Source organism: Tetrao urogallus, assembly GCF_951394365.1.
Source record: "Tetrao urogallus genome assembly, chromosome: 11".
In the NCBI taxonomy this organism is placed as follows: Eukaryota; Metazoa; Chordata; class Aves; order Galliformes; family Phasianidae; genus Tetrao; species Tetrao urogallus.
The window spans coordinates 9,123,219-9,146,122 of record NC_136824.1 but is presented as its reverse complement, the minus strand read 5'-3'; the positions used below and the strand labels follow the sequence as shown (position 1 = coordinate 9,146,122).

Sequence of the window (22,904 nt, the reverse complement as noted above, 5' to 3'; positions counted from 1 at the left end):
CACAAGATCTGTTTCATGCTATCTTACCAGCAAAGGTAATACTTCTCATAGATTTGCTGTTACATTGGTCACGCAGAAATGCAGCTCCAATACATTATAGTGGAGATAGGGGTGTAGAAATTAGTAGAACTTCTTTGGTCTATTCAAGTGTTATATTTTGAGCTACTTCAATAAGCTAATAATCACAAACCAGTACAAGCAGCTAAGAGGAGCCTACATACGAACATAACTTACAGCCCTTGTTGAGATGTGACTCTGGTATTATATGCCCCAGTCTACTGACTTCTTTGAAATTATTCCCAGCTCCTATTACCATAAATGAGAGTGGAATTGGGCTTAACATGAATATGCAGTCTTAATGCATATACAATTATACAATGTATTCACGTATGTGAATAATTTACCTGTGCACAGAGTACTGACAAATACTGTCATTCTTATAAATTACCAGATTCAGATAAGACAAATATTTTTCCATGAAAGAGCTTGCATAATTACTATAATTAAAAATAATTTTGGAATTGAAAGCTCTTAAATCTTTTTGTCTGCTTAGCTTTACTATAGCATAGGTTTCTCATTACAGGCCTTAAAAATAATATTACTTGCAACTCATGGTTTATTTATTAATATATTGTTTTAAAGTTAGGAAGCCAATACTGACCCACTGCATTTCATCACTGTAACTGAATGGATGTTAGGACCAGCTGCTCCTGAATCTTTCACGGATAGAAAGAAGAGGTAAAAACCATCTAGAATGGTTCAGCTGATCCCTGACAATCACCTTTCTGGTAGCTGGGTTTATGGCTTTAGGTCTGAACAAGAAGGGCATGTTGGACTTCTGGACTTGAGGGAAATGCTACTCTGTGGTAAGAGATGTGCAGACAGTGAATGACTAGGAAGTGTGTTTCACTTAAATTTGTAAAATTTAAAAGGCTGGTAAGGATAGGAACTAACAATAATGGTAATAAGAGAGCACATTACAGAAATCCCTACATTAAATGTTCAGAAACCATACAACAAGAACATTACAGAGATGTAAGATTTAAAAGACTGAAGCAAAGAATCAGCTCATGCTTGAGAAGACACGTCTGAATTGGCAGCTAGGACTCACAGTCAGCTTTACCAGTCTAAGACAGCAGCCACAGAAACACGAAACAAATGGCCGCAAGTGCTTCTGCGAAACTTAACTGGAGCAGAATGAGACCTGGCTTACCAGAGGGAGATTGCCACTTTGTGACACTTCCTTTTCTTATACCAGTTTATGGAACACAGGTGAAAACAGAAGGGTGCTCATGGGGAACCCAGCTTACAGGGCTACAACTTAACAGCGTGATGTTTCAACAGTACATTTGCAAGTTAGCAACTATGTGCAATCCGAGGAGCACCAAAAGGCATAGGGGCCAGGGGGTAGAGGACTGAAGGAAATTAAAAGCCAGTCTACCATCAGAAACGTGCTTCCTGAGGTTATGTGGAAACATCACTAGCCAGCAAACTCTTCAGAAAAGTTTTCCAAGTAATTCAAAGCTGAATTGATCACTCTGTACATACTTAATCTAACTTAAAGTCTTACCTTTTTATGTATATACTTGCCCTTCGCACCCCTTAAATCAGGGGAGCCAGCAGTAAATGCTGCTCTGAGCAAACCCTGCAGCCTGGCTCTCTGCAAGAACTCTTTGATCCAGCCCTCCTCCTCTCATTGCATTGTTGTCTCTTTCCCAATTCAGATTCAGACCCTCACTTCTGTTTTGAAAAGGCTGCTCACTTGCATGCTGAATGAAACCCTTATGTCCCATACCTTAAACTCCAAAAGGAACTTTAGTTTAGCTGCATTGCTCTAACTTTTGCTTGCTGATTTATCAGAAGCTGTTTGTGAACCCTTTTCAAGGATGACCTGGCATCAAATTTAAAAAGCCCTGGACTAAGTCCAGGTATTTCAGTTGTGTTTAGGCTTTCTCATTCAATGCAGGGCATCAGAAAGACATTTTCAGAACTTGTTTCTCCACTTCACTGGTTTTACAGTGTATAACGTTACTAAAGATTCATCAGAAACAACCTCTGGTTTTGCCACAGTTCTTTTCAAAGCACTTAGAAAACTGGAGGTATTAAAACCAGATCCCTTCTACTCTGCTAAAAACAGATTTCTGTAAATACTCCTGTAGGCACTATGACACTCATTCTTCCAGAGCTATAGAGACTTGCAACCAACAACTACAAAATACCTGCATTCTGAGAAATCGGGTGCTCAAAAGTACGGAGTGGCTACTCTGCAGCGTGCATCTCTGCCTTCTCCTTTCGAGTCAGAAAAAGATGACATGCTCTAGTTTTTGAGGCTCTTGTTTTCTACAAGGAAAAAAAGAAGATACAAATAAAACAAAAAGGAACAACATACAGGCACAGTAATGGTGAGCACATCCTGGCCCACTCCAAACCTCGTATTAAGATTTGATCCTACAACTGCATGTACTCACAGCATCACAGTTGAAAACAACTCGATTTGAGCCTCAGTCAGTGGAAGTTGCCGCAGACATTCCAGAGCAACTATGAAAAGCTCAAAAAAAAAAAAAAAAAAAAAAAAAAAAGAAAAAAGAAAAAAAAAAAAGAAGTGGTGCTACTATTCTGAAGTGAGGTTACTTCCTTCAACATCTGTGGTGAATATGTGATACAGGCTGCTATAAGCATCGCACGTATTTAAAACGAACAGGAGATGTTAAGGCTTGGTCCGGCCACGTTGCGGTCATTAGGAGGAGGGAGCTACACAAAAGCTTCATGAGATACATATGGTATTCTAGGGGCACCGAGGGCCTTGCCTGTTCTCGTAAATCTCCCATCCTGTTCAGACTTTAGAGAAATACAAAAAAAAAAAAAAAAAAAACAACAAAACAAAAACACCTTTCAAAAACATAAAACATAAAATAGAGCTGAAAACATTTGCCTTAACAGTTCTCAGTACTCAGTTCTCAGATATTTAGCTTCTCTTTAGCTGGTAACATCTAAATTAATGTCTCCCCTTGCCTACTGCTTAAAGAAAAAAATCAATGAAATATCTGATAACATTTATTATATTACTTCCAATGGCTCATTACAATAACAACACTTCCTTACTACAGAAAAGTTAGTACCACTGTCAAAACAGTGTTCCCTACAGAGGGAATGTGTTTTCAAAATTACTGTTTGAACAGAAGTGAAGAATAGGTACTTATTCAATCACAAAAGCCTACTTTTCTGAATCAACCAGAGGCATTAGTATTTGCTTTTATTAACACATACAAAATTGTTAGGATATACAAATGTGCTTCCTTTTTGGACACAGTTGTATTAATGGGCAGTACAGCATTAGTTTACAGCACACTGTTTCAAAAAAACAAAACAAAACAAAACAAAACAAGCAAACAAATGACACCATTCACAATTAAACAAATAGGTTTATATATATATATATATATATATATACACACACATATATATAAAAAGAGCTCGAAATAGCTATATAACAAATAAGTGATTTACACTATCAAAAGGCTGGAAGCAGATGTGTCTCCGACAGTTGTGCCCTTAGCTTTCATCCACAATCTCCATGAATATGAGGTCTCATTTAAAACAAACAAAGAAAACCCCCCAAACATTGGCCCCCACTTGCCAAAACAAAACAAACAACCAAAAGAATGGGACAGCTCTCCCCAGGCTAATAGCTCCTCTTGACGGCTTCAAGCACAAATGGGTTATTTTAAATATCACATAACCTACTGTAAATTAAAAAAATAGAAGATTACTTTACACAATGCATGGAAACCATTTCTACCGAACACAAACATTTACAACTGTCATGTTTTTTCCTTGCATAACCCATACTCACACGCAATCCAGTTTTCAAAACAATTAATGAAATATTCAGTCCACTTTTGTTTTCTTTATACAATATGAAATGGTTACAATACCGTAGTATATTTTAGAATAAGTTAAACATCAAGACATATGGCAATAGCACTGTACTAGTCTTTCTACATACATACCAAATCCAGAAATTCAGTCTATTTTTATTTAGTCACAAAAATGAATAAAGACTAAGATCCAGTTATACTGGAAAGCTAGACTAGAAACCACAAATACTGTAAGCACTTTGGTATAATATGTACAGGTTGTGCTGCCAATATCATGCCTGCATACTACAACTGATCAGGTGATTTCACTTGGTGAATTAAAGAAGTTATTGTAAGACTTGCTTTAGTATTTCTTTTTCTGTATGGAAATCATTCAGTCAAAGAAGATGCACCACAAGAACATACACAGCTTTTGTATGATGTGACTACAAATTAAATATTAAAGTGAATTTTTAAATACAATGCAAGACCAATCTTAAGTGCATAGAACATAATGCAGAATACTGTTAATTACAGGAACAAGTACAGGGGTTTTAAACATTATAACAGATACTGAACAATGTCCTCATTAAAAGAGATAGGAATTAGAGTAAGCTTTCTACCATTACATAGATCAACGTGTGTTTTACATCGCCAGTAAAATGAACAGTAACTGATGTATCATGAAGGATATCTATTGCATCCATTTTCTCTCTCCCTCTCAAAGGCTTGGAGTTGCACCTTCAAACTCTTAAAGCAGATTGGATTTTCACATTGTTTCCCCCTCCCTCCAACCCCCCCCCCCATTTTTTTTTATTTTAACAAAATGTTTTGTCTTCGTGAAAGAGAAACTCAAAGTGCATTTAAATTTTTTTTTTTCTTATTTCATGGATGCATTTACTGTAGCTTAGAAATGTTAGCTAACAGTTTGCTTACCTCCTTGCTTACTTTCTTTTTGTCTCTACAATCTTTAAGAGCCTCCCAGTTAATTAGGCAACTGTGCCAAGTTAAGTGGCCTCTCCTTTTGCAAAGTAAACAGTTTCAAATTCTAAAAAAAAAAAAAAAAAGCTGAAATATTGCTATCTGTATTCAAGTGAAATTCCCACTTGAAGAGTAAGGACTGCAGGATTTCAGAAAATTTGGACTCCTTTAAATTTCAAGGTACAGTAAACTGCAAATGCCATATTCAATTAATACTGCAAGACAGCTTCAGATCCAGGTGTCAGGAATGAAATAGCCCCAAAACTCTCAAGCCAACCAGAAGAAACAACACCATTGTTACAATTTCTTATACAACACAACAACCCATTTTACATGTAAACACAAAGGATGACAGCTCTCATTTGAAGCCCCTATTGTTGGTAAATAATACTTCACAGATATTGGAAATATTTTAGTTAATGACTCCATATCTCCCCCATTTCAAGGCTTCTTTCTCTTCCTTACAGAAGCTCTAGCTATTTCATATCAAACCAAACAATTGCACAAGAACTACAGCACCAAGCTTTGCTAAATGAAACTGCTGGAGAGCACACACAGGAGAAAAGAATTTGACCATGGTTGTTGAGTGTACTAGAAGTCAAATGTGTTTAAATGAAGGTAACACATTCCTTAATTGAAATGATTAATTCCTGGAAGAAAAAAAAAAAACAACGGGATGAGCATGGTCACTGTAGGCTAGTTGGTGACCCAGCCAGACTTTTGTGCAGATTAGGGTTTTGACTGTGCCTGTTCCGACTGCGAACAGACGAAAACATAGTGTTGCAACCTGGGATTTTGCATTTGTGGAGCTGGCGGAGATGCACAGTTTTGTAGTGAGCCCTAAAAGTTCCCTTATTACTGTAAGTTTTTTGACATATGTGACAAGTTATTGGCAAACTGGAAGGTAAATTTATGAAGCTCTGATCAGCTTTCTCAATTAAATTACAGTCTTGGTAGAGTTCTTCACTGGGCATTAGGCTGGATCCTTCACAGCTTTCATCACTATCATCCAAGGGCATGGTGCACACTTCGCTTCCTCCATCAGAATCCCAAGAAGAATGAGCACTGCTCTCAGATTTAATGCTGGAAGTAGTGCTTAGATCCAGAACACCTCCATCATTCAATGGATCGTATCCGTAACTCTCAGAACAGGGTTCTCTAATTTTGCTCACTGGAAAAACCAAGCTGCCTGTTCTGTTCATTCCTTTGAAGATTACCGAAGTATGTCCAACATGCTGTTTTAAAGAGACATCTTGACAAAACTCCTTAGCCATGTCTTTCAAGAGGTATGTTGCATTGAAATGGTTGTTGAATTCCAGTGTATCTTTAGTCAGAAGCTTATGATGAAGATTTAGGTTTGAACTATGTCTAAAAGAACAAAGACAAGCTTAGCAAGAAAGTGTTTTGCCTCACTTAACAGTGGTTTCATAAGGATCATTAACAAAGAGAAAAATCAATATTTAGTAGCATGCAAGAACTGTGTGCTTCTCATTTGAAGAACTGCCATAGAGGAGTGCACATGGATGATTTATACATATGACTGGCTATCTGAAATTGCTTATACTGGTATATATCAGAAATAACTCTACAGAAATCAATGTTTTCAATTCTGTCCTGCATTGTGGATAGCTGTTCACTCCACTAGATCTAGTGCTGGGCCTAAAAGAGTTGGTGAACAGTCTAAAGAATTCTAGGTGCCGAACTGAGCTCAGAAAATGGACTCAGGGTAAGACAAAAATGCAATCCTTCCCCAGTGGACAGAGCAGGAAAGGAGTGATACTTGAGACTGCAAAATATATTGATGATTTTAAGGACTGTAACCATGTACCAAGAGGCAGCTACACACACCAGTACAGAGCTTTTCCTTGAAAGGACTTTTTCCTTGAATGAGGGGACACCGCGTTTCACACAACTTCCAGTTTTTGAATGGGTATCTCTGGATTCATTTTACAACCACCAAAACAAAATCACTACTTTCCATTGTATATATCATCAAGCAGCTCACTGGGAACTTCCAGACTCTGTTTAGAAGATTGAATTTATTTCAAGACAGGGAGAACATTCATTTTCCCTTGCCATCACCTAACTCAGCTTCATCCAAAGTATACCAAAGGACAAAAATACTTTTCACCTGCATTTACAGCGCTGTATGTTAAAAAAGAAGCTTTTGCAAAGTTGTTTCAAATAATTGCTCCTTTGCACAAAGCTTATAAATTTCCTTGTAGATTGACTTTTGTGCCCCTTTTGAAAAGTTATCTGCTCATTTACTTTATTAAGTAAATCATCTTCTAAAAAAAAACAAAACAAAACAACAACAAAAAAAAAAACACCAATGAACAGAAATTAACTGAATATATTGGTATGGGAAGGAATTTGTGGCATGTGAATGCAAATTTTACTGCTGGCCTTCTTTCCTGTGGCCCATATCACAATTAGCGTGGAGAGGAATTCACATCTGGGAAGATGCAGGCAGCAGACCAGGGTATGAAGCCCTGCCAGCAGCAGATGGATCTGTACAGCTCACATGCAGCGGCCAGTCCTCAAAGACTGGCTCGTCCTTTCTGGACTACATCAGCTGGCTCCAGCACGCCTAGCAGATTACAGACAATCTAAACCTTGTGTCACTCTGAACTACTATCCAGGCACACTTTCTGCAGTCAAGATCTGCTGTAACACTGTTATAGAAGTGTTAGAAAACGTACAAGGCTTAGTCCCACTTTAACAGAACTGTTATCTACCACTTCTCAATTCAGATATGTAACTGACAGACAACAGTAAAACTTCAGTTCTTGTTTCTCAGCCTATGGGCAAAATAGACTGAAATAAAATGACTAACAGCAACACAATACTGCAGCTAACAGTAAACTGAATTTGGCTCGTTATTGTTCAGGGTTTAGTATGCAATTTCACATTAAAGCACTACCAACACACACGAGACAGCATTACTTTGACTAGCAATGCGTAAGGTTGATTTTGCACTGACATAGAGTAATCTATCTTTTATTATAGGATTTCTCCAACAAGGTTGTTTGAAATCCTTGTGTAATGGAAGGACAAGTATAAGTGAAGATTTCCTGAATTGATCTCATTGCTCTTTCATTTAAAAAAATACTGCATACAATTTAAAATACGCATGGAAGTACGCATTGAACATATAAGTCCACATATGCACCTACTGGAAAATAGCTGAATTCATACCCTTGTGGCTTTCCCTTTATGTTCTAAAGTATTCTCGCAACTATTGAAGACTTTATCAGCTGTGAAATTTTCATGGCTTTATTTAATACCTTGTAGTCTAGTGGAAAGGAAATGTTTCTTTCAATGGATTTTCACTTCATGAATGTTCTGATAAGTTATCGTACCTGTTATATGAGGATACACAGAAAATCTTTGCAGGCTCCATTCCTCCAACACTCATTTTAATTTCAAATTAGGCTCCATTGTGATGGTAAAATAAATACAATTTTGTTTATAATTTCTTACCTGTCTCGACTTCTACGAGAAGGGAAAGCAGCGTTACAGCCCTCAACTGTGCAAATATGCATTTCTTTGAGATGTACATTTTTAAAATGCATTTTTACACTGTAAGGGTTTTTAAAAGTCTTCTTACAGATGTCACAATGAAAGCGGCTTTCTTCCTTCTGAATCCCTAGTGCATGTTGGCTGACATGATCCATATCTTTAGAGTCTTCAAAAGAAGCAATGGCAGCACCCCTGTTTGACAAAGTGCTGAAAAAGCCCCCGGTCAGCAAGTGATGTTGTAATTCAGGGCAGTCATCTTTAGAAATCCTGCGTTTTGACTGCTCTTTAACATATATGGGGGATTCAGTCATTGGTTTTATAACATCATTTTGGTGGTGTATTGGATCTTCATATACAATCTCATGGGAAACTATTTTTAATGGTTGATTCTCTTCTGGTTTAACCTCTTTCTCACAGTGATGTAATTCATTCTCAGAGATATCCTTGATGTATTGGTTATCTGGCGCAAAGACAGATTCAAAATACTTTGGGCCCTCCACCCCAGAGACAGATTTCCATGAATTACCTGAATGGGGGTGATTTTCCACCCTGCCGGACACCTGCTTCTCTATCTTATGCTCACAGGACTCAAGCTCTCCATCGCTTACCACTTGCAGACGTGTATCATCTTCAGAACTGGCAACATCACTACTTTCATGAGGCATTTCAACAACTTCTTTCTCTATCTTAATAGGCATGCTTGATTTACGGGATTTCTTCTTGGGTAGCACATCAAATGGCAATTCGTTTGAAATAAGCTGCTCTGGTATTGAGGAAGAAACAAGGGGCAGAGAAGGAAGAGTACCTGGAGTATTAGCCAGCTCAGCTGGTGTAACTGGACTACGATAGAAGGGAAGAACAGGCTGTACTGTTTTCAGATTTGGAAAGAGGACACCATTCTGTCCAATACTGGGAAATCCAGCCTGGCCCTTTGCATCTGTACAAGAGCTGGCATAGCTGGTAATTGTTCTGCTATCCGGAGCTAGAATCGTAAATTCTGTCCTTTTACTATCTCCAGGTCCAGCAATTGTCAAACCGTTTCTTAGATCTTTGTCCCTGTTGTTTCTGTTCATCGGCATATGGAGTCTGGGGTTAGGATTCGCACTATGACGATTTCGACTACGCAAGGAGCTAAATACCATATTGCAGCCCTCGATTGTACATTTGTGCTTTATTTTCAGATGAACAGCATTATAGTGTATTTTCAAAGTACCTTTGTCATAAAACGTCTTTTCACATGCAGTGCAGAAAACACGCCCTTTTCTCGGCCCAGTGCCATTTTTTTCAACAGATTTCATTTTGGTTTCTGGAGAGAGTGATGTCATTTCAAGCTTTGCTGCTGCGTTATGTGAACTCGAATCGCTTAAAAGGGCATCATCTTCTGTTTTAGTGGTGACATCTGGACCATTTATGATCCTCTCATTTTCAACTTGAAATGGCGCAGAACTAGAAGTAAGGAAGCTGCTTTCAGTAAAAGGTAGGTGGATATCTTGTTTAGTTTCACTGCTATGGTCTTGACCCTGCTCAATCAAGTGTCTTTCTGGTGGTGAACCTATTAAAGGTGGAGGCACTGGACTGAAAAACTGGAATGGCAGCATGAAAGCCATGCTATTCACAATATTCTCAAAGGGATGAATGTTGGTGGGGCTCATTTTGTCCAAGGAAGCTGAAAAATTAGGGCTATGTTGATTGCAGCTCTCTATGAATGCCCTAATATCCAAATTAGCAGTAGGTGGTGGTATTATAATTGATTGCCCTTCTTTCTCCTGAATTGCCATTAACTCTACAATGGACTTAGTTTCTCCAAAACGAAGAAATTGCTGCAAAGTAGCCAGTTCTTCATCGTTTGTCATTATGCTCCAGTGATCCAGAACCTTTCCTGAAGCATCCTACAGCAAAACAAACAAACAAACAAACAAAAATTAATTAGTGAAATAGGAAAAAAAGAAAACCCCTTCCCCCCTTCTCCCCCAATCTCTCCCCACAGGCTAGAAACTCTTCAGCAAAATCATGAAATTACTCTATTTAACAAGAGATTAATAGTAATTCTGTGATATTTTCTTCAAATTTTACCACATTGGCTTTATTATTTCTTTCTGAACTAATAGTAATACTTTCCAATAAACTGCTCTTTTTCCACAAAAATTAAGACACATCATTTGAACAACAGCATTCTCAAACTATAGACAGCAGAGATGGAGCAATCAGATCAAGATTTAGCTCCTCATTTAAGTCAAGTACTCTTTAATTGCAAGTTTAATAATCTTCCAAGTAACTAAGATCAGAGAACAAATGAACCTGTATTGATCTATTGCCAGTGTTCACAGAGCACAGCTGTAATTACACTGGAGTGTTGGAGTTCTTTCAAACTCTAGCTATGCCTAACTTTTCCCAATAACTACAATAAATATTTTATCACAGAACATGTATTTGATGGCCTACTGAGATTTTTCACAGTGCATGTAAGAGTTTCTAAGATGATGAAGAACGTAACATTATAAATTTTTCATGTGGTAGAGGTTCAAGGTAATTGATTCCATATTTTTAATCCTAACACTAAAAAGCAAGATTATCAAGACCATTAAATATTGATTCGTGTCATAATGTAAGATCATCATATTACTTTACATAAAAGGTAACTTCCATAGTAGCAAGGACTAACATCAGGGTAAGCACACAGGGCCCAATTTATCCTTGATGCAGCTCCAGTAAGCTCAGGAGCACCACATCAGTGATGAAGATCGTCCCCCGTGCTTGAAATGATGGCAAGTTTATTTGTCAGTGTATTATTCTGCTATATTAAAGTAAACTTACTGGTTAAATAATATTTTGAGTAGATTTGGAAGCCTTTCCCAGTAACCTTCCCCCTCACCCCCCTTATTGATTGATTTATTTATTTTGCTCCTTAGTTTCCTTTTATTGATAGATTTGAGCAAAGAAGAAAGATTTCAGTTAGGCTTAAGTAAGAGGAGAGCAATGACCAAAAACTCACCCCTCCTTTTCTGGTGCTACTCTTCTACAAATCTATTACTGCCTTTCAGATGTACTACATGGTTAGCACATTGTGAGCTAGTGAAAATATCAAGCTAGAAAATATTCTGAAACGTGACTCAATTATCATAGTTACATTTAAAAAAACCCTCTTAATGCAATACCTGCAGCACATATCCACGTATATAATCCTGTAGTGTCCAATCCAGAGCATGCAGAATCTGTATCACCTCTTCCTGCTTCAGGACACTGAAAAGCCGATCTAGCAGAATTTTAAGGCGCACGGGAATAGCTTGCGTTCCATACAGCATGAGGCTACTGATATCAAAGACAACATTGGATTGAACTATTTCCACCTGGCTTGATGGATAGAGGTTGGGAATCCTTAATTTGCTCAGGGCTGTAAATAAAACCGTAAAACATAAGTAAACACAAGTAACAAGTGGTATGAAACTGAATGTAAAGACTATTGAGGAAGGCAGTACAACACGCAATAAAACAACACGTGAGGAAAGGTGTAGAATGTTTTATATAGGTTGTAAGAATAAGTATTACCATGTGCTACCCATCCATGGCGGCATTGGTCACATTGTCGCTGATTTATTTTCCCAGGTTTGAAACACTGACAACTACAGCTCACCAGAGTGCATCGGATAGCCTGCAAATCAATTGAAAGGTTGATATGTAATGGATAAGCACCATCTAGCTACGCACATTATACCAAGACAAGCCTAATATATATGTAAGTCAGATAACATACAAGCTCATTCCTATTAACATGCAATATAATTAGTCCAGGCAAAACCTGCGTTCAAACAGAGGTAGTACTGAAAGAAGAAAATTGGTCACCAGCTAAAGCACTGGAATGTGATGATAGTAAAGTATTTAGTGATATACCTAGCAACACTCCTGAGGATCTGCTTAGGCTGATGCACCTTTATAGCAAAAAGAAACTTTTCTGGGACATTTGTCTAAGATACGATCTTCATGTAAGCATCGCTTTTTTCATGAAAGCTTGAAAAGGACACACAGATGAGAGTTTTGCTGAATCTCTATAATTACAACAAATGAAGTGCTAATGAGCAATATTAGCTCTGCAGTGATACAACTCCTCATAGCCAGCAGTATCCCCGTAGAATACGTGCATCCTGTCGTGCAGTTCACTGATGCTTCCCAGTCATAGATTTCATCAAAAAGCACTCCCATCTTCTCAGAAATGACACTCTTACATTTTGCAGGGAAATGCTCGAAAGATAACAGGCAAAAGAGAACACACAAACAGCAATCAATTGCACTTCTCAATTCGTGCATCACTTTATCACCAAGATCATATATAATACAAATCAAAATAGTAGTCAAAAATTCCTGATCAACAAGGCAGCACAAGCTTGCTTCCTGGTATTTATGCTTTCTTCTGTACATGCCAATCTGCTGCAGAAGGCAGATACAACTTGGTGCTTCGTATTAAAGCTCCATAGGCACTGCCACAGACCAAAGCATTTGTATGACTCTGTAACACTTAGATCTGAAAGGAATATTTATTGAGGGTGGAAAAGAGAAGACATTAATGTACAGGAGGTCTGAATCGGAATACAAGAAATATTAGATTATGTGATTGCAACATGCGCATGAATTTTTCTGTTCTTAAAACAAAATGGTTTACATCTCAAAGTACAGAGAAGCAATATGAAGTAAGGCTAAGTTAAGCCTATTACTGGCTGCTGCTCAGACCTCCTTTGGTCTTGTGCAAAGTGGGATCTTCCATTACTGAGTAATATCCAAGAAAATGCAAAAACAGGATTCAAAGGAAAAAAGTGACATCTTTTCCTCAGTGCTGGTATCCCCACACTAGCACTTCTGGCAAATGTACAAAGCAGCAAGTTTTTGGACAATCATGGTACAAAAGAAGGAGACAGGAAATGCTTAAAATACAGAGGGCATGGAAGAAAGGTGGTTTGAGCAATGAGAATATGGAGAATGGGACTGGCTCAGGACAGAGGAGTGTACTACATAAAACAGTCTTCTATAAACAAGCATGTGCAGGAGATGGAATGCCTACTGCTTTACATGACAGCCAGGAATTTTCAAGTCTCGGTTGCTTACTTATCAAGGACTTAGCTTACAAGCACATCTTGATACCGAGACTCGTCTTTATTTGAAGGATTGGAACAAGTGGCAACAGTGCTATTGAAATCTCTGAATCGTTTTGCCTTTAATCTTTTAAAGGAGTCATTGCAAAATACTGAATTCTTGAGAAAAGCTCTGTGCTCCCCATGAAGTCATAAAATACGCATCAATACCCTACACAGTGTGAATTGCTTCACTTTAATAGAGGATGCGTTTTCATTTAGATGCTAAAATCCCTTACTATAACAATAAAAAGCCACAAATATCTTATGGAAAGGTCAAAAAAAGAGGCATGGTTTTCTGATGATTCATTTCTATCACAAAACACCAAACAATAACACAGTCTAATTCTACTTCCGTAATACAGAATGTTCTGTGACTTGTACAAACTGAACTCCTTCCACAGCCCATCCCGTTGGGTTCAGTAAGCTGAATTCCACAAATGCATCTTTCGCATTTGTAGACAGAACTACAAAAGCTCATATCCTACAACAGAAATAGAGACGAGGAAAAAAGCTGTATGGTATGTGCACTTGTCCTCCTGTCTTCCTCTATAGGTGTGAAAGATTTTACGTGTTAAAAGGGGTGCATTTTGTTTTACATGTGGGAAAGGAGCAATTAGACAGGGAGCATCATCCTCCTTATATTCAAAGCGTGGAATGAAGCCCTCCTCAAATCAATATATTAAAGCTTCTGGACGCCACTCTTAGATGTGGTTAGCTTGCATACTGTGAACATATCAGAACACCCCTAAATCAGTATCTGTTGCTGACAATAAAAATAAAATTACTCATAAGAATCCTCAAGAGGAAATAAATGTCATTTTCAAGTTGGTATTAGTAGCATTTCCCATCATTCGTGGTTATCAGAGTCTGTTGCCTAAAACTTTTCCAGCAGCATCTGCAATAACACAGTCACAGAACAGAACACAGAAAAATTAACTTTTAAAACAATCTGCGAGTCACAACTTCAAATCTTCGCTCACTGCTCAACTTAAAAAGGCACTTCTAAAAGATGCATTTTGATTATCTCCCAAATCAACTTAGATCAGAGTTTAATGAATGAAAACATAACAAATCCATGAGATCAAAATGCTTGTCTTTTGCATGTTAATCCTGTTATCCTTGGTATGCCTAGTCTAAGGTGCTGTAATTATATCGAGTCTTTTAACGAGCTTTATTTTCCCAGCACGTGGAACATACACACAATTTCACTCTGCAGAACAAAGGAATAACTTTCTACACTGTAAAGCTTCAAAATCATAATTAAAGGATTGGATATGTAAAGGGAAATTAAAGTGGAAAGTTTTTTTCTGCAGCCCTTTCATTCAGGGCTATTATTTCATTTCTTTTTCCAGAAACACAGAGCAGATATTAATGTTAATAGAAATAAAAATAAAAATTTTCTGCTATCCTCAAGGATGTTGCTATTGTCTTCCAGTCCCTCTCCCTACCAGAAGGATTTCTCCAAACCCATTATTAGTGACATTACTACTTTTCTTGCATTGAAATTCCGATCAAATTTTCTGTGATTTTAGAAGCAAAGCTGTGAGAAGCTGAACCTTGGATTTTTAATGCAGGTGACTCTTAATTAAGAGAGATTAACCATTAAACCAGCCACCAAAAACCACCTAACTGCTCATCACCGAATAAGAAATCTTAGCCCTCCACTGCCTGGAAGTCATGACTGCTGACTTTTTCTTTTTTTTTTTTCCTTCCAGATATTGATGTGGTTTCAATTGTGCTTCAGAAGTTACCAAACATTTCTTTTCAACCCACTCTCAGCCTTCATGGCTGAAGAAAAGCACAAGATAATGGGACAAGTTCATTCTGATTCCTGCTAAAGAATAAGGCTTAATTTCAGAAAATACATCTGTGATCATCTATGCATTTTTGAAGCCCTTGTGGACATACGCTCACCTGCAATCGCAATGTACTAACAACAGGCTGAAAACTGTGCAGTAAGAGAAGAAGGGCAAGAGGAGTGTTTGTGATTACCCGAAGATGCAGAGGAATAACTGTATCAAACCTCATTCCATGTTCAATGGAATCTAGTTTGACAGCTCTTCGGCATGGGAAACAAATTAAAGAGTAAATAATCCTGCAGATGCCGTCAGAGCCCACACTGGGACACAGGCTGGCTTTGCATGCAGGAACCAAGGAATGGCAGAGCAAATCCCAGCTCCTCTGGGTACCACCCCGCATCAGCGGTGCACAGGTCAGCACCCTACCTCGCTCCTGTCACTCAGGGAAAGCTCTCCTTCTCTTTGTATAAAAGCGATCGCTTGCTTTAGAAATGGCTTCTCCTCAGATTGCTGCTGTCCCACGAAAAACAGCAGAGCTTCACTGCTGCACGCTGCAGATGAACTATGAAATGGTGCCCCCAGTGCTGCCTCACGGACGTTTCTTGCAACTAGGAATTAGAAATTCTTAGTTTAAAGTGCAAGTTTGGAGAAAAAGGGTATAATTACATGAACACAAATGTGTGAGAGCAGCTTTTCTTATGTGGGATGTAACACTAAGAACTTTTCATGTCATCATGGAGGGTTTCCAGTAACATCTCTTACAACCACCTCACCTAATTGTCCCAGAGGAATTTATTCCACTGTCCATTCCTTTGCCAGACAGCTTTAGCCACTTCCCTGGATATCTACAGCACAGATAAGTCCGTCTGTAAGTTCTGTCATGATTTAAAGCAAGTTTTCAATCTACATTTTGTCCACTTTACAAGCCTCCCTGCACCACATCAATAGTTTTTCATTTCACCTGTCCCACAGATACTTGTAACCTTCAGCATGCCTACTCTGCAGTATGTGTTTAGTCCTCATGGCTCTCCATGACAGACTTTGGTTTCTGCTCCTTTGTTGAGCTCCCTGCAGTTGGTTCAAATTATATGTTCCATCACGATCACAAAAGTTGGTGTACTGCTCTAGATGGTGTAAAATCATAAATCAATTATTGTAGGCTTAGCCCAACACCTAAACCTAATAGTTCTGCATGTTGATGTTAGAGCTTAGTATAAGCATCTTTTGTTCCTTGAAGATTCTAAGGCACTCCAACTTGAGGCAGGCCACAGCTCCCAGCTGCCCGGGGGGAGGCACAAAGGGCCATGCAGCACCTCAGGCTGTAGCCACTTCTGACATGCTCACCTCAAAGAGGTGCCCGGATGGAAGCCCTTCCCTGCAAGAAAGCAGAGTGGGAAGGATACACACAGAATGGTGTTCGCTGAGTGATAACGCACATACGCAGGTCCAACAGTGAGGACAAGCTGAGGGCTACCTGCCCCGTGCCACAACCTGCACATGTTCAGCTCATTTCTGTGTGTTCAGTTTCATGTTATCATGTGCTTAAGGCTATCAGGTATGGCTGAGGACAAAGCTGTACTGGTAAATCACACACTGATTAACCATCACACCACTGATATTATTCATCACTGCCATCTTTGAAAGCCTTACACTTTGAAACAGGAGATTTTCCATTCACAGCACATTTATGCCAACTGCAAGTACTTCTGGTTGTTGCAAGTTCTGCTGTCTCTTTACTCAAGCTTAGAAATACTTGAGACTAAAATAAATGAACCTATGAAGTTATTAAAATGAGGGAGAGGTGCCTAGAGGATGTCTGATTGTATCGGACTGAATGCCGCGCAAACTATTTCCACATTCTTATCTCACAAGAAATATTCCTTACAATGTAACAGTGCTGTTAATACTGTGTTTTATAAAATAACTCTAAGCAGCAACAAACATTTCTCATGAGAAGAAAACAGGCCTTACTGTTTGCTGCACTCAGAGAGCATCTGATATTTTGCATATTTGGAACTTTCAATTAAGTAGAGAAAAATTTGATGTGGATGTGACAGAGTAAACAGCACTGACCAAATAGCTCCAACCTTCTCCACTAACAAGCACACTCTATGCCAGCCCTAGATGATTCATTTGGCAAACTGCTTATTAGTAAAATAATTTAACAAAATTCTTGTCTCCTGCGTAAGAGACTAACTGGGTAGAGATGGGAAAGACAGAGATGGGCCACAACTTGCCTCTCCCAGCTCCACTGCACATGAAGTCACACTCGTAATGGAGCGCCTAAATTGGTGATGGCCCCTCAGGAAGCAGGCTGGGTGCTTCTGCTAGGTACGAGAGCCTCCAAATACCTGGACAAACCCCTTTTGTTTCACAGGCCCAGCACAGACTGCGGAGTCAAACTTAACACCTTATTGTGCTGAATGCTTTGCCTGGTGCTGATACCACTGCGCTCCCACTTACACTTTTTCTGTGGGGAGACTCCATTAGGATTTTTTCTCCTGAAGGAACACAAAGGCCACAAGTTTGAACATATTTTCTAGACAAGACCACAGAATGCATCCCATTAATTATCAGGATCCTTATGTATATACCCATAATGTTTATTTGGGGTCAGATGCCAAAACCTGACCTCCTTTTAAACAGCCCCAGCCTAAGCATACAAGGAAGCAGAGTGCAAGCCAGGTTCTGCAGCAAGTTGTATTGCCGCCTCTCTTTGTGGAGCTCAAGAAGCAATTTTTGGCTAGAATGGGACCAAACTTCCCTCTTGCAGGTACTGTCTAGCACCTTGAATTGAAAACACGTAATTGTCCTTGACACAACAGACAAAAAATAATCTTCAGAACTGGCCAAAAGGTGGTGGGGCAGAGAGAAACAGCTTGGTGAGACAGCATTGAAATTAGCTGATACTTTTGTGAAATGGCAGCACTCTTAAATCAAGCATGGTTTTGGATTTAACAGAGTTTTAGCCGGTTACTGAATTATGGGCTGCTTGCCTGTGCATCACCGCTTTGTTAAAAACCATAGGGTGAATAGCTGTGATGAGAGACTGAAACAAAGACTTCCAATCCCAAAGCAGACCTGGCTGAGCAGCAGCTGCGGTGCTAACAGAGAGGTGCCCTGGACAGACTGGGCAATGCAGTGAGGTGAGTAAGCAGAACGGAGATGTGTTTGAGAAAGGAGCACATTGCAAGGCCAAACTTCAATCACAGCATAACTTGCGGGATGAAAATCACTCCTCATGCATGTCACTTACCCTAAAGGGCCCCTTAGGGCACCTCTCATTAACGGTACTGTCAAAATAATTATAAGAAGAGAATGCACGTATGTGTGTGTGCACATGAACTGCTACTCTTTAAACAAAAAGCACTGGACAGCAGAGCTCCATTTTGCTGTTGAACAAGGTGCTTGTAGATACACCAGCTTACACTGCAATTAATCTCACTTGTTAACAACAGGTGTGTTGAAAGACAGCTTGGTCAAACTGGGAAATACATTTAGCTCTCCTTTTCTTTTGCTGTTCAATTAGGAAAACATAACGAGACATACAAATTGCAGAACCAAACATGTCACACCATCATTATCTTACAGTTGTGATTTACATTTGGATCTGAAATAAACTACAGTGCTACGCTTCCTGCGGTGCACCTGCCAGGACTGTGTAGATCACAAACCCTTACATTTTGCTGACTATTAAACAGTATTTATCAATAGAATCCCAACTTCCTTTTTGATAAACTTACAGAAAAATCATTCACATCAGTGTATTTTGGAAATGAACAACAGATTGCTGCAGATTGATGAGAAATTCTGCATATGTTTTAGGGGTAAGGATGGATCCCCAAATAGAAACGGTGTGAAAGCTGTTATAAAACACTACGTGTTATTTAACCTAGCAAGTATCTCACGCACATACTTCTTACTCATATCAACATGCCATGCAACCCATGTTAAATGCTGAACCTACAGATGCGTCCAGGAACTGAAGCTTAATGAAATATTTAATACCAAGCCCCACATTAACAAGAAGCATTACAAAGATATATGCACAAGTATTGGAGAAATTGAGAGTATCTGCGAAAACGAACTGTAAGTAAACCCTTTAAAATACGCCTTTATCTGTTAAGAGAATTTAGAATGTTGTGCAGATGCAATGTGGGTGAATTAATGTTTCAAAGACCATCCCAATGTGTACAGCTCGTCACAGTGCTGCTCAAGCCTTAGAGCCGTAAAGTAACATGCTCAAAGTCTTCCCTCTGTGTTACAGACAGAAGAGACAGGTTAGAGAATAAAAGGAAAATAACAGCACTGCAAGATATTTGTTGTAATGCAATTTCATTTTGTGCAGTTTCATAAATTTTAAACTCAGTGTTTGTACACACAGGCATGGCTCTCTCTGTAGTCCTACAGTTACACAATATTTTACACAACAGCACAGTTCCACTGGTAATTTCACAATTTAAAACTTCATATTCCTTTGTACGGAATGCAGGTGTGAAAAATTAAAATGGCTTTCTGACACTGACATTAATTTCAATAGGTAACAAAAAATTTCTGACTTCAAATTTGAACTACAGCCCATTATGAGCGAGGAACAGTTATTCTCCTCCCTCAAAATAATTGACTTTGAGCTTGATGATTGAAGTTTCAGCCCCAGTAAATATATACTTATGTATTTAGATATTGATTAGCAAAAAGTAACTAGAACTCAGGGATGTAGCTTTTCGAACTCGAGCTGTAGCATCTGCTTGGGACAAAACTGCTGGCAGCACAGTGCATATAGCTGGCATTTACTGCACTACCGAAGCCATGAAGGGCAGGAGATGACCCAAAGGGCCAAACCCAACAGCTTTTTTCGACTGCATTTTGTGGGGGTTTTGCTGGAATAACGAATTCAGGATCAGTACCTGACTTTCAGCTCAAATCTGCATAAAAATACTTAACCCTGCCACAAAACATGAAAGGTGCTTTGAGAACATGAACGCGTAGCAAGAAGTGTAATCTGAGGAACAGAAATGTTCTTTAATTTGTTTATCAGAAATATATTTACTTCTGGACTCCGCATTACTGAAAGCAAAACTAAATGACTGGCTTGCCTGATTGGAAATAGAATGTCATGCTCAATACTGCAGGAACTGTATTTCAACACTAACATGAACAGTAAAGAAGCTGAAGTTGACATATTTGGTATCAAAAGCCCAACTTTTGCTGCAGCCTAAGAGTGCACAATTTGATATCAGCTACAGAGAGCCCATGAAATGGCCCAAAATTTGGAATAATTTTTCCTGTTCGTGACAACGTCGCTCTCCTGCAGGTCTGGATATGTTTGCAGATACCATTCTCTTTATGGTTCTAAATAGGCTGAAGATGGTTCAGCAGTTCAAAGACTTAGCAGAACAATTTTTAAAAATCAATCAAGCAAAACTCTTACAGTAGATGTGACCTAAGAGAATCTTCCATAACATGAGATACCTTTTGCTTGGTCACTTCTGTTAAAATAAGCTTTGTCCAAATAAGCTGCTAAAAACTCCAAATTTGGATTCAAACAGAAATGCAGAATTATATTGATATTAAAAAAGATGAAAATCCAAATTTATTACTATTACGTAAGTAATTGTAAGAACGTATCACATAATATTGCATCCTGGAAAGCCAATATTTTTCCGATTTCAGTAAAAGAAGAAATGAGAAAGGAATTCTTCAGTGTATTTTGTTCTAACGGCCAGAACAAAGGAAAGCAACGCACGTTGTAAGCAGTTAAAAACAACACAATCCTACTTTGCGGCACAACCTGCAGCGAGGCTGCCCACCTCACATTCCCCGAGCAGAGAATGAGCCACAATTTCAGCGTTTTAAAACCAAAGCAGAGAAACAGAGCCTCTTGTCTAACATATTTTCCAGCAAACTGCAGTAAACACAACTGTATTTTCAAAAAGAAGGTTAAAAATAGAAACCTATGATCTTTTCCCACCTAGAATCATATCCTTACAATTAAAGACTATTAGCTGGCATCCCTTTTAACCGTCAAACTCAGACAGTGGCAGTTCTATAGCCACAAAGAGAAGCAGTAAATGAGAAGAACATGTTACTACACTGCATTTGAGAAAGTTTGGCTCCAAGCTATGCACTGATTAATATCAGATCTCCTTCTTTACTTGCCTCTTGACAATCTTGTCACATCTGGCTGACAAATCCTTACAAGCTTATCCAAACCAAGGCAGCCCAGATCATGCTCCGGGAGTAGCTTGGAGGAAGCAGCAACACCAGCCATGCACTGATGTGCCATCATGAAACTAATGAAGCTGACTTCACTTGCAGACTGCAGGAACACGAAGAAACACAACATGCCTCGAGGTTTTTGCAACATAGCACAGAGTTAGCTCACCAAAGATAAGACAAACAACCAGCTCGCAAGGTTCAAGAAGCCAAGTAGTTATGTGAATTGCAGAAATTTATACATAAATTGCTCGAACAATAATCTCAACTAAATGAGCACACCAAAGTCCAGCTTCCGATCGGATGTGAAAATTGATTGCTGACTGCCCTTATAGTAATGATTTGAATTGGAACAAAACCAGTTCATTTCATTTTCTCTCCCCCACTTCCACAAAATCCCAAAGTTGTCTGGTTCTCCAGATTATTCAAAAAACAAATATAGATTTATGTTAAAAAAAAAAAAAAAAAAAAAAAAAAAGGGGGAAAAAAAAAAGAAAAGGGCCACTTTTATGCTCAGGATTTTACAGAAGGACAAACCACAGTCTATATACATCAGCAGACTTCCCTTGGGTTAGTGATCTGCCCTCTCCTCATTTTTAAACCAAGGATTACACGGAGGACTTGAAGTATTTGGGCAATCAATAAACCAGAAAATAAAATGCTGTACCTTAAACACAGCTAACAAAACCTCACTATGTCCAAGATGACAATTAAACCATCTTTTTTTTTTTTTTTTTTTTTTACACAATGGAAAAAAATTAAAAGTAAATTAAATAAGCATCCTTTATTCTGATGCATTTAACCTCTGAATGAGCTCAATATGTATAAGAAAGAAAACAACGTAACAGAAGACACCCTCATATACACATACACATACTCATACACTCTCCCTTTCTCCCCCCTTCTGGCTCCCCCTGAATACAAACAGGCTGATCTAAGAACAGAATTACCGGCCTTATTTTCTGGATGCTAAATAGTCAGCAATAAATTGTATACAAAGGGCATACATTAGGTTCCACTTTAGTGGTAATTTCTAAAGAACTTCTTACTGAAATTATATTGTTGCCTGCTCTCCAGTGCATTTATACGTCATAATAATGATAATGTATCTGCTTAAAGCACTTGAGTCAGAACACATCTGAGCCACAAATCACAGATTTTACTGCTATTAATGTATATTGAGGACTTGTACAATTAAACATCGTCAAGTATTTATGATTTACATGCTACTACTTCAATTGGAAAACAATTACACAAGTGATGGCTCTGCTCATTATAAGCAGCTTGCAATTCAGCATTACTTACTGTAGGATAGAAAAGTCATACAGTTGCTTACAGAGCACAGCAGAAAGAAAAACAGAATTTTTTAATATATTTTCCTACTTTCACGATATCTCTTAGTAATT

General features: G+C 38.5%; 1 protein-coding gene across 1 annotated transcript; it reads right to left on the bottom strand.

Annotated features, from left to right (window-relative positions):
- Positions 1–5,524: 5,524 nt before the first annotated feature.
- Positions 5,525–21,381, bottom strand: BNC1 (basonuclin zinc finger protein 1; the record flags this gene model as incomplete). The annotated part of the gene is given in 6 exon segments (XM_079541204.1): positions 5,525–6,206; positions 8,322–10,249; positions 11,516–11,751; positions 11,907–12,009; positions 21,305–21,315; positions 21,318–21,381. Coding segments are annotated over 6 exon segments (3,024 nt in total).
- Between the last annotated feature and the right edge of the window lie 1,523 nt (positions 21,382–22,904).